General features: G+C 43.8%; 1 protein-coding gene across 1 annotated transcript in view; it reads left to right on the forward strand.

Annotated features, from left to right (window-relative positions):
• The window catches only part of hid (head involution defective), a 48,725-nt gene extending 38,165 nt beyond the window's left edge, over window positions 1-10,560 (forward strand). Inside the window, exons 8-9 of the mRNA XM_084605328.1 lie at window positions 5,463-5,600; window positions 10,448-10,560. Of these exons, the coding sequence (XP_084461454.1) occupies window positions 5,463-5,493 (31 nt within the window). The 3' untranslated portion in view covers window positions 5,494-5,600; window positions 10,448-10,560. The remainder of the gene's footprint in view (window positions 1-5,462; window positions 5,601-10,447) is intronic.
• The last annotated feature ends 1,473 nt before the right edge of the window (window positions 10,561-12,033 follow it).

The raw sequence follows: 12,033 nt of genomic DNA on the forward strand, positions 1-12,033 counted from the left end.
AATGCTGTCTGTATCGTGAACTACTTTTTATCCGTTTCTTACTTATATTTCAACTTTAAACTTTATATTCGAATCTTACTGCCCCTTGTTCAATTTTACTTCTTTATTGTATTATTCTGTATTTCTAGCCTGTGTTTTAAGTACCATGCACTTGTTGCGCCTTGAAGGGTTGTTTATTTTATGTATATTTCTATATTACTATAATCAATGTCAGTTATTTGTTGTTTTTTTTTCTCTTCTATCTACCGTTCTTTTTTTTTTTTTTCTTTATTTCCTGGTGTGCTAAAAAATTCTCTCTTCGTCTGTTTCATTTCATGTATTATTTATTTATTTTTTTTTGTGTTCTCTCTGTGTGTGTAAACATGTTTGTGCTTTTTCATTTTTGTTTCTTTTTTTTTTTATTTGTGCTGCAGCACAAAGACCACATGGTTGTTCCTGCGCACATTAAATAAAGATTGATTGATTATTATTATTATTATTATTATTATTATTATTATTATTATTATTATTATTAAAGAAAACATGCGTGGTATGTTTTCTTTCGCTCAATTAACACCTCTTCGCTCTACTTTGTTCACCACACTTCCACACTCCTTTGATATTTGTTATAACCCGTCATAGCAAACACAAACTTCTTATTTTAGGTGATTTTAATACTCCTGGTATCAACTGGAACTCACTTATTTCTTCTCACAACAATCATTACATATTAAGTAAGTGTAACGCTCTACTTGATTTCATAGCCTTTAACTCTTTGCAGCAACACAATTTCATTGAAAACTGTTGCGGTAATATTCTTGACATCTGTCTATCGAATTTTGAAAGTGTTCGAGTCTCGAGTTCGGACATACCGCTGACTCGCTGTGACAAATTTCACCCTCCGCTTCTAGTTACTACTGCTGTCTCTGCCTCACCTTCTACTAACTCAGATCGGGTGGGGAATTCGCCCCGTTTCGCGTATGCACGTGGTGATTATGTCGGTCTTTTCAATTTCTTCTCTTCCGTCGACTGGTCCCTTTTAAATGACATTAATGATTCAGATGGACAAGTCAGTCGCTTTACAGAAATAGTTCTTGATGGTATGCGTCGGTACATACCTTTGCATACTCCTACGCGTAGGAAGTTCCCTTCCTGGTTTTCAAGGGAACTAATAACGGCGTTAAAGCTCAAGGAACGGGCCCATCGTAAAGCGAAACGCCCTGGGTTTCACAATTGGGCAGATGAGTTTCGCCGTGTGCGTTCTCTTTGCAAACGCTTATACAAGCGGGACTACGACTCCTATCTTGAGTCTTTAGAGAGGTATGCCTCAAATCGTCCTAGTCAGTTCTGGCGTTGCGTTCGCAAGCGTTCCATTAAATCAGATTTAAGTATCAGCTTAGTTGACTCTCAGGGTTCGGAAATTCGGGATGTTGCCGACAGTTTTGCACAACATTTTTCCTCCGTTTACAAACATCCACATTGTGATTCCGTTTGCCTCCCATCTGATGCACTATCTAATTCCATTCTCTTTGACGAGGAGTTGATAACTGAGAGTCTTAAGCGTCTGAGACCATCTTTGTCTCCTGGACCTGATGGCATTCCAGCTGCCATAATAAAAGCCTTCAGTTATATCTTCGTACCAGTACTGACTGCCATATTTAATAACTGTTTAAAAAATGCTGCCTTTCCTCGCGTGTGGAAAATGGCACGCGTGTTTCCTGTCTTCAAGTCTGGAAACAAAACTGATGTTTCCAATTATCGTCCGATTTCTCTTCTATGTGCAACCTCTAAGCTTTTCGAATTAGCTTTGCACAGCGTACTTTCCTTCCATCTCAAACATATCATAGTACCGAATCAACATGGCTTCATGTCGGGTCGCTCTACTTCCACCAACCTAGTCACGTTTATGACGTATGCCTCTGCAGCAGTCCTTCAGAGGGGTCAGGTTGACACTGTGTACTGTGATATGAGCAAAGCTTTCGACGTTGTTACTCACTCACTACTTCTTGAAAAACTTCTACTCTCTGGCGTTGAAGTCTCTCTCGTAGCCCTCCTACGCAACTATCTCCTTGATCGCTTCTGCTTTGTCAGTGTCAATGGACAGACTTCTTTCGTTTACCCTGCAACGAGTGGAGTTCCTCAAGGTTCAGTACTAGGCCCGCTTCTCTTCTCCGTTTTTATTAATGATGTTTCCTCGGCGATAAAGAACTCCTCGTTTCTTCTTTATGCTGATGATATAAAAATATTCAAGGTAATACATTCTTTTCAAGATTGCGTGTTGTTGCAATCGGACATATCTGCTTTTTCTGATTGGTGTGCGATGAATCGACTTACCCTCAATTCTTCCAAAACTAGGGTTGTGTCCTTTACTCGTAAAACACATAGCTTTCTCTACCATTATTCTGTCAATTCTGTGCTGTTGGATAGGGTTGATGAAATTAATGACCTTGGTGTACTTTTTGACCGCACCCTCAGCTTCTCCTCTCACACTAAACGCATTGCTCAGCGGGCTATGCGCACACTCGGATTCGTTTGCAGACTTTCGAGAGAGTTCCATACTCCACTTCCGTTCCTAAAACTGTACCTGTCCATATGCCTCCCGGTCTTGGAGTATGCGTCGGTTGTTTGGAATGGCACTTGCAAATCGAACTTGGACAAGGTTGACAGAGTACAAAAAAAATTTTTACGGATATTTCATTATCGCTTTCCTTTCGCAACTTCCCCCTCTCGCTCCACCAGGAGCGCCCAACTGAATCTTACTTCCCTTCACTGCCATCGTATCAGACTTGATATCATATTTCTGTACAAACTCCTTCATGGCCACATTATGTGCCCTCAGCTCTTAGAGTACATCCTACTGCGCGTTCCGCGAAAGAGCATGAGGGAATTCAGACCATTTCAGGTTTCTCCTCTTCATTCCCACTCCCCTCTGGACAGGATGCAGTGGTTATTTAACTCTTTTTGTCCTCACCTTGACATCTTCCAAAACTCGCTCTGTTCATTTACATTGGATGTTCGTAGCGTTGCATTCTAAATAGTACTTTATCACATATAACTCCCACTTTCTAGCCTTAAATTGTATTTACTTCACTTTTTTGCTTTTTCTCCTGTTCAATGCTGTCTGTATCTTGAACTACTTTTTATCCGTTTCTTGCTTATATTTCAACTTTAAACTTTATATTCGAATCTTACTGTCCCTTGTTCAATTTTACTTCTTTATTGTATTATTCTGTATTTCTAGCCTGTGTTTTAAGTACCATGCACTTGTTGCGCCTGGAATGGTTGTTTATTTTATGTATATTTCTATATTACTATAATCAATGTCAGTCATCTGTTTTTTTTTTCTCTCCTACCTACCGTTCTTTTTTTTTTCTTTATTTCCTGGTGTGCTAAAAAATTCTCTCACTGTGTATATAAGTGATGATACTCATTGTTTGCTTAATTTCCGTGATACTTTTCGTCTCAGTTTCATTTCATGTATTATTTATTTCTTTTTTTTGTGTTCTCTCTGTGTGTGTAAACATGTTTGTGCTTTTTCATTTTTTTTGTGCTGCAGCACAAAGACCACATGGTTGTTCCTGCGCACATTAAATAAAGATTGATTGATTGATTGATTATTATTATTATTATTATTATTATTAAAGAAAACATGCGTGGTATGTTTTCTTTCGCCCAATTAACACCTCTTCGCTCTACTTTGTTCACCACACTTCCACACTCCTTTGATATTTGCTAAGTCATTGGCATTCATCAGGAGTTAGGAGTCATTATATACTTTGCGAAGTCATTTTATTCACATTTTGGGGTGAAGGCATATTCTTTTCTCTCCATCCACTACACAACTTACAGGAACGTTTCTGAGTCCACATATTTTACCTCGTAAGAGAGAGGTGATCCTTCTGCGCAACTCTGTGCAACACCCTGGCTTTTTTGCAATAGAGCACTGAACCTTGCACTCTAAAAATATACGGATGAAGGGAACCGTCCGTCGAGGGGACTCGGTTAACATCACGATGTACTCACATCACCGTCCTAGTAGGTGGGCTCCCTGAATGCTGCAATATTGCGTTTTCCCGTCAATTACGCAACTTAACTATAAAGTTCTCATTCCTGCCTTCAAACGTATTCTGATTCGTATTCTGTAGGAATGGTGAGAAAGAAATGTAGCAAAGGAAATAACCGAGAGGAGAGCACGCATGCGAGAAAGAACGTGACGTCATGACACCAAAGTTAACCGCGCATAGGTGACCAGCTGACCAGCTTCTTGCAGATTTATTCATACTGTATATAGCTGCCAAGCTGTATGTCTAAAACAAATCCGACGATTGACGAACTATTATCAGAACCTCGGCAACAAAAAAGTTCACTGAGCTGGAGGCGCTGTCGGCTTCTGTCGCAGCCCAACTTCCTGACCGCCTTCCCAATAGAAACTTTTCAACTCTGTGTTCCACTCCTGTCTACAAACAGTTCTATTGAACATGTAATAAAATTAAACTTAGAAAATTACACATTGATTTACAGAACTGAGACTCCCCCTTCGGTGCTGTAAGGTCAATAATGCTAAGGGGAAAAAACACGTCCCCCGGTCATTGCCAGTATCGCTCTACTTTTCGCAGGTTGCCCCAAGAAAACGCCATCTCCTTAAATTCCGCTGTTTCCTCCTCACGAGTTGCCGCCTAACACACGCATTAGGGAACTTGAGAGACCATTCACCGTTTGACCGTCATTGCGGGATACCCTGACAGATGGTGAATAGGACAAGAAAGAGGATTGCAAGAATGTATGAATGTGATGTTAGGGTCTAAATCAGGACTTAGCAGCCTATAGGAGTAGATGGAAAAGGTCGTATTGGGGCCAAGTTCGCTTCGACAACCAGCAGCTGAGCTTGAAATTCGAGGTTACAGAAACACTTTACTTTCTGAGAATTTCAAGCGGTAGTAGGCGCTCGGGTCCTGGTCATGCGCCGAATTTCTTCTTTGAGCACCCATCTTGAAGGCACGCTTGTTTGAACGCTGTGGTCACAGGCACCATGTGCTCAACTTAAGACTCAACTGCCGTGTAGATAACTCTATACACTCTTGAAAGACGCTCTGGCACTTTAAGCAAATGAACGCGGGGTCACTAAAGTGACCCTAATAATGCAGGGTTCCATTCGACACAGCTACTTGCCGCGAAGGCGCTGTCGACCTAGAGAACCTATTTTCTTCCCAGACATTTCATAGGAAACTTCGGGTGCTTCTCTACCTGAAGCTAAAGCGATGCAGTAGGGGATTTAATTGAGCTATTTTGGAAGCACGTATCAGAGTTGCAGCGGCAAACGCACTCGTCGCGTGTTTGTGTCTTTCAATATCTAGCATGCACCGCACATTGATATCTTTAAACGTTTACACGGTAACGGCATGACACATGACTACATTAAAATGTCTGCGCCTTTCATTTGTTAACCTAAATCGTTTCAACATGCATTTCCATTTTTCACTCAGATGTGCAACGCGTCGGATCCCGAGTACTTGAGGAACCTACAGTACCAAGAAAATGCCGCCACCTGGGTCACCTACAACAAGGGCCTGCGCATCGAACGCTCGTATACTCTAGACACACCTGAAACACTTCGCTTCAAGGTGTGTCATTTTTGTATTTATATCCCCAGAGCTATTCGCACAGGCCACCGCTGTTTAACCAATATTGTGCAACCTTGTTAAGCATATTTATTACTCGTCCCAATCGTCTTTGTAGAAAAGAAAACACCCTGCGCTCGTATCTTTTCGATTACCGATCGCAATATTGTAGCGGTGTGGGGTGCCCCTTAGGACAAAGGCACAGACATACCACCGACCCCAATCGTCGTCCTCTTCTCCCCGTACTCGCGCCGCACTATCAAACTGCGCTTCCTCTTCCTTAGGCGCAGCGCTCTTCCCTGGCGTGCGCAGCAACACCTTTCCACGGGCAGTGGAGGGGGGGGGGGGGGGTTAGTCCACAGTTTGGTGAAAGTGCCAGATTCCGTGGAGGGCGGTCGGTGGGCACGGCAGTGTCAAGTAATGCAGTCCAACGGTAACGGCTGCTCACTCCAGGCGCGTGCGCACTCAAATACAGGCTTTACGCAGTGCTAATTACACCAGTGTACGAAGTTGATGAGCAGGTAGCGTGTGTGGCTGTTCACGTGGTCGAAGTTTGACGGGTTCATCTCGAAGACGTTCAGCTGGGCGACAATACCTCCGTTACAATTTTAGGCCAAGTACTCTAGACATGCGTTGAGAGTGTTAGCGTTTATTCCGGTGAGTACTATGAATACATATTTAGTAGAAGTAGAGTGATTTCGGCGAGATGATAGCCATTCATCGCATCGAACAGCGCGAGGAAACGCGGGGACATGAGAAAGGACAACGCAGGACAAGAGCTGACTTTCAACTAACTATACTTGTCATGAGGACACGTTTATGAGTAACAGCGGGACATGTGTATCGGCAAAACTCAACATTTTTCTAGCGACATTGAAGTGGCATATCTAGATTAGTTCAGTTCAGTCGTCCAGTCGTGTCCGACTCTTCGTGACCCTATGGACCATATCACGCCACGCTCTCCGGTCTCTCACTGTCTTCCTAACATCACAACTTCATCTGCACCGCCTCGAGGATGTCATCTAACCATCGCGTTCGCTGCCTACCCTTTCTCCAAAGACCCTCAACCTTTCCCAACATCAAAACTTTCTCGTGCGACTCCTCTCTTCTCATCAGATGACCAAAGTAGCTGAGCTTTAACTTTAGAATTTGACCCTCCAATGAGCAGTCAGGATTTATGGTCGACAATATCGACTGATTTGATCTTCTGGCAGTCCAAGGAACTCTCAAGAGTCTCCGCCAGCACCACAATTAAAACGCGTCAATTCTTCGGCGGTCAGCTTTCTTCACAGTCCAACTCTCGAATTAATACATCAGAACTGGAAAGACCATAGCACGAGTTATACGGGTCTTGGTTGGTAGTCTAATGCCTCTGCTCTTCACTAGGCGGTCAAGGTTAGCCATGGCTCTTTTTCCCAGGAGCAGGCATCTCCTAATTTACGGCTGCAGTCTCCTTCCGGGGTAATCTTGGAGCCCAAGATTACCCCGGATTTTGGCACTGTATATTCAGGTATGATCAGGACCAGGCATATATAGATACAAGATGAAAAAGAGGTGATCTGCTCTACATATTCGTTAATAAATCTTTAAGACAAAGGTAACTGGCTTTAGATTTATTGTAGTCCTGGGGCTATGTTGGAGGTTACGGCGGACACGGGGCGTGCGGCAAAGTTCTTAAATTTATTTTCCTAAATAACTAAATGCGTTAATGAGCTTTTAAACTTTCATGTTAGGGTGCATATTGTATTTACAGAATCGGAGCATGTCCTCCAGATATAATTACCGCAAAAAGAAATGCATAAAATTATTATAGCAAGCTTTACAAGACTCAATTGCTACCCTGAACTGCAGGTTCACACAGTAACACGGAGCCTGAAACGTAGATCGCTTCACCTAGACATTTCGTCTCTATGGTGCCACGTTGCGCCTGATCTCATCGGGGACGGGGAGCTGCGTCTGCTCCCTGCCTTGATATCCAATTCCCAGGTTGTCCAGGATTTTCCAGCCGGCCTTGGTCGTAGACAGTTTTTCGAGCTGTGCGGCACGTTGGGCCTCCGTTATCTCCTCCAGCGTGTCGTGCACCCCTAGCTGCAGGAGGCGTTTGGTGCTCGTTGTTTCTAACAGTCCCAGTGCCGTCTTGTAGGCTCTGCGGATGAGTATATCTATCTTGTTTCTCTCGCTCTTCTTCCACTTGTGGTAGGCCGCCACGTACGCTACGTGACATATGACGGACGAGTGGATCAGTCTGATCAGGCTCTCTCCCCTCATTCCACTTTTCTTGTTCGTGACTCGTTTGAGTAGTCTCGTGGCGTTCGCCGCTGGGTAGCGGTCTCGCCGTTTCTGCCGTGCGTCTCGATCGTCATTCCCAGCACTCTGATCTTGTTGACTCTTGGGATCGCGTTTCCCTCTCTGGTCTTGACTTTGATTGCCTCGTACTCTCTCGGGCTGCTCTTGAGTTTGCGGTGCTTGACGGGCGGGTAGACGAGGAGCTCCGACTTGCTCGGCGAGCATCTGAGCCTCGTTCCGTCGAGTTGGTCTTCGATCGCATCAACGGCCGCCTGTAGGGTAGATTCGATGTGGGCATCGCTGCCCCCCTCTATCCACATCGTTATGTCGTCCGCGTATATCGTATGTCGGACTTCCTTGATGCTCCTGAGCCTTTCAGTCACTCCTATCATCACGAGATTGAAAAGCACCGGCGAGATGACCGATCCCTGAGGTGTGCCTGTGCTTCCCAGCTTCTTCTTCTGTGCATGGAGGTCCCCCGCTCTGAGCTCGGTCGTTCTGTCCGTGAGGAAGTCTTTGATGTAATTGTATGATCTCTCTCCCATGTTGAGTTTCGAGACTTGGGATAGGATCGCTGAGTGCTTCACCTTGTCGAAGGCGCTCTGCAGATCGAGTCCCAGTACTGCTTTGTTGTCGCCGGTGCTGCCGTCGATGATCTGGTGCTTGAGTTGTATCATGGCGTCTTGGGTACTTAGATGCTGCCTGAAGCCAATGATCGTTTCCGGGTAGAGAGACTACAAATATTATTTCCAAAGTTGGAGAGCAGTTTAAAAAAAAACATTCAAAATTTCTGATAAGAAATTCTCCTAGTGTTTCTTTTTTTGTGTTCTAAAGAAAGCGCGCGAAGTAAAAAAAAAAAATCGCCTATCTAGGACATTCGCGCCTCACGATTGTGCTGCTCTCAATCGTGATCTGAGTGAAAGAAATAAATGCGGGCTTCCTTACAGGGCCCCATTGCAGTGGTAAGCCGATATTCCTGCGATGGCTTTTTCCCCACGTAAATCACCTGGTGCCCATATCACGATGCAGGTTGCACCGTGCGCAATGAGCTCGCTGCAACCATAGCTATGGTTGCGATGGGACCGTTCTGTCATCGCAGCAGCTGATTTCGTTCACTCAAACCACAATAGAGAGCAACCCAATCGCAAACCAAGAACACGCCAGTCATGTGATATTTTGTATTTTGGGACTTTATTTATAGCTCGAAAAAAAAAAAAAGGTCCACGTGAGACTTTCTTTACCGCACATTTGGAATATGGGTTTCTGAAGGTGTTCTCGAACTTTTCCAATCACATTTATTGCTGATGTCAATATATATTCATTAAAAAAATTATGTCCTTTTTAATAAATTGCAAAGGAACAAATTGTCTGTGGTGCAAATGACAGCTGGCTGTATGCAACCGGTTTCTCTGGCCTATGTGAAACAGTTTTGTTAACCCCTGGCTCATGTTAGGCGGGATAAGCGGTATATATTTCGCCGTGTTCACACCAAAGTGACTACCTTATAGACCTGCAGTAAGACCTTAAGGATGTCTTTGTCATCTTCATCACTTTCATCATTAGTCAAAGTTAATTCACTGCGGTGTAATGTCATTAATATCAGCACTATTCACCCTGTTTTAGACCAGGTAAACTGAAGGTATAGCATACACGCGTTGTATGTCAACTAATAAACGCTGATTATAGCATCGATGCTAAAAAAGTGGGCTGAAAAATATCTCTTCGTTGTGTGTAGATGTACGAATAAAATATAATGTAGCAAAGTCGGAGCCACTGCAGTATTCTTCAAAGATATGGGGATTGGCACCCGAATATTGATCGCGCTATGGCCTGTGAACGTGACCATGTCCGCGCCCAATTAGAGTTCATAGCCGCTAAAGTGCAATGTTTCAACTGTTAAGCACTTTTCTTTTACTCAGGGGTCATCAGAATGCGTTGCAATTTGTACTCTTGTTTCTCAACCAGCACCTTGCTAACGCTTTCGCTCTGGTTGCTGATATTATGACGGAGCCGTTTGAATGCTTCTGTGGTATTTCGAAGCCTGAGTTCCGTGGTTTCCGGGCTAAGCTTGCACGAGTATGCCTAAAATAACATCTAAAAGCATTTCATTTTCAAGGAAGGAAAACTGCAGCGTGCTGTGGGGAGAGAATTATGGCAGTACTCAAACTGACAGCAACAGAAACATTTCATTAAAAACGCGCGCAAATTACGGTACTGATATTAACTATATATGCTTCACTATAAGGCTGAGGTTGTGTAGAAGAGAGGCAGGCAAATAGACTTTTGAACTACGTTTACTAGAAGCGAACGCCTGGAGAAAGGTATACGAGTTAACGATGTGCGTATCAACAGGGTGTACCAGGAGGGTGAAATGGACTTCAAAGAGGACTTAAGAGAAAATACTAATACGAAATTATTTTCGAGTTTCACAGATTTTCTAGCGTACGATGAGTGCGAGCTTGAACACGAACGCATCAACATTACTGTCTTTCACTCTAGTTACATTGGGTATACCACGCAGATCTTGCTAAGTTGTGAGTTGTATTTTGTATTTTGTTTTTCAGTTGTGCAACTTTTTTGTGAACTACACAGACGTGAAGGAGCATTTAAACTTCGGCCTTACCGACCTGGACTACGACTCCTACAATCTCGACTGCAGGAAGTTCAAGTTGAAGCCTTACGATCGCGTAAAGATGCTCAAAGCGATGCGCGAATTTTACTACAAGGAGTACTGGGATCCCAGCGACCTCTACTTCTGCCTGCGGGTGACTCCATAACGGCGCAGTTTGGGCTGGCAAACGATATTCGTTTAGGATAGACGGAGTGCAGCACAGGAGTGCGTGAAAGTAAATGGTGCCCAGAAGTCAGTGTGAACTCGGTACAATCCCATCCGTTTTAGAAAACGCTCCGCCTACAGTACTGTGTAAATAATAAACATACACCATCTCTCACCTGTGAGAAGGCCTTCCCTGTCGTGTTTCAGCCACGCGAATGCTAAAGTGACCCAGCCTGTACCCCAAGTAGGCCTTGAATAATGTTCACGATGGTTTCAAACTCAGGTTTCAAAGCAACGTTGCATGCTTTAATATTGCCGCAGCGTTTCCACAGTTCTTGCATCATTTTCGGCAACCTACATTGTCTAAGTCGCGGTGGGACGCTGAACCTCACAAACCAACCATCATTTTCGGAGTGACGTAATAGTGACCTTTGCACAACGGTATGTAAGGCTGCACTTCTATTAATGATCTTGAGGCAAATATCGGAGCCACTAATGGTCAATCTTCTTTTTGCATTTATTATGTTCTTTTTGCTCTTTTCTGTAGTGCTGCATGCATATGTGTATGGGGCAACACTTCTATTTAGGATCATCTTGAGGATCGAAGCGACTAATGGTCAGTAATGTTCACTAGCTGTTCCTCTTCAGTCGGCATTATTCGCCTTATATGTAACATCTACTTTTAGAAGACCTAATTTCAGCAAAAATCTAACAAAGCTTTCCTTTTGGTAACACATGCACTTCAAAATGCTCGTTCCCTCCCCTTATTTGATACTACTCAGCATATTGCGAGTTCCTAAAATAAGAATGTGAACAATAAATAGGCGGCTTTCAGTGACGCGTCTATATCTCTCGCGATCATTGGTATAGACCCTATTCAATATCAAGTTGAGCAGGCGGCAGTTGTGGCAACCCTGTATTGCCGCTCATTTGCCGGACGCTTGAAACGCCGTTTGCAACGCCATCCAACCAGAGCTCGGATTCCACCGACGCAGTGTTCTGATTCACCGTGTACCCTCTCTCTCTTTTTTTCTCCCTCTCTGATGTTGCGTTGTGCGCGCTATGGTTGCCAGTAAAGCTGCAATGACGTCACGTGAATAAGCTCTATACATTGCAGTCGCCTTTAAGGCAACTACCTGCCTCCAGTGGGTGAGTCGCCCACCTTTCGTGTAAAACTTGAAATTGTCGCCCATAATAAACGCGGCACCTCTTGTCATTCATATTCTGCGGCTTCTGTGGCTGATATTTCATGCTAACTTGTGTTATTTTGAAACTAAGGGCTTTGGTAATGAGGGTAAATGACCCAGCTTCAGGCTATGAGAGTTGCTGCAGTTCGGATTTCGGGATTATTTGATCCCCCTTCGATTTTTAACG

The sequence above is a fragment of the Amblyomma maculatum genome, chromosome 5 (assembly GCF_055883805.1).
Source record: "Amblyomma maculatum isolate TAMU_Amacu chromosome 5, ASM5588380v1, whole genome shotgun sequence".
Lineage (NCBI taxonomy): Eukaryota > Metazoa > Arthropoda > Arachnida > Ixodida > Ixodidae > Amblyomma > Amblyomma maculatum.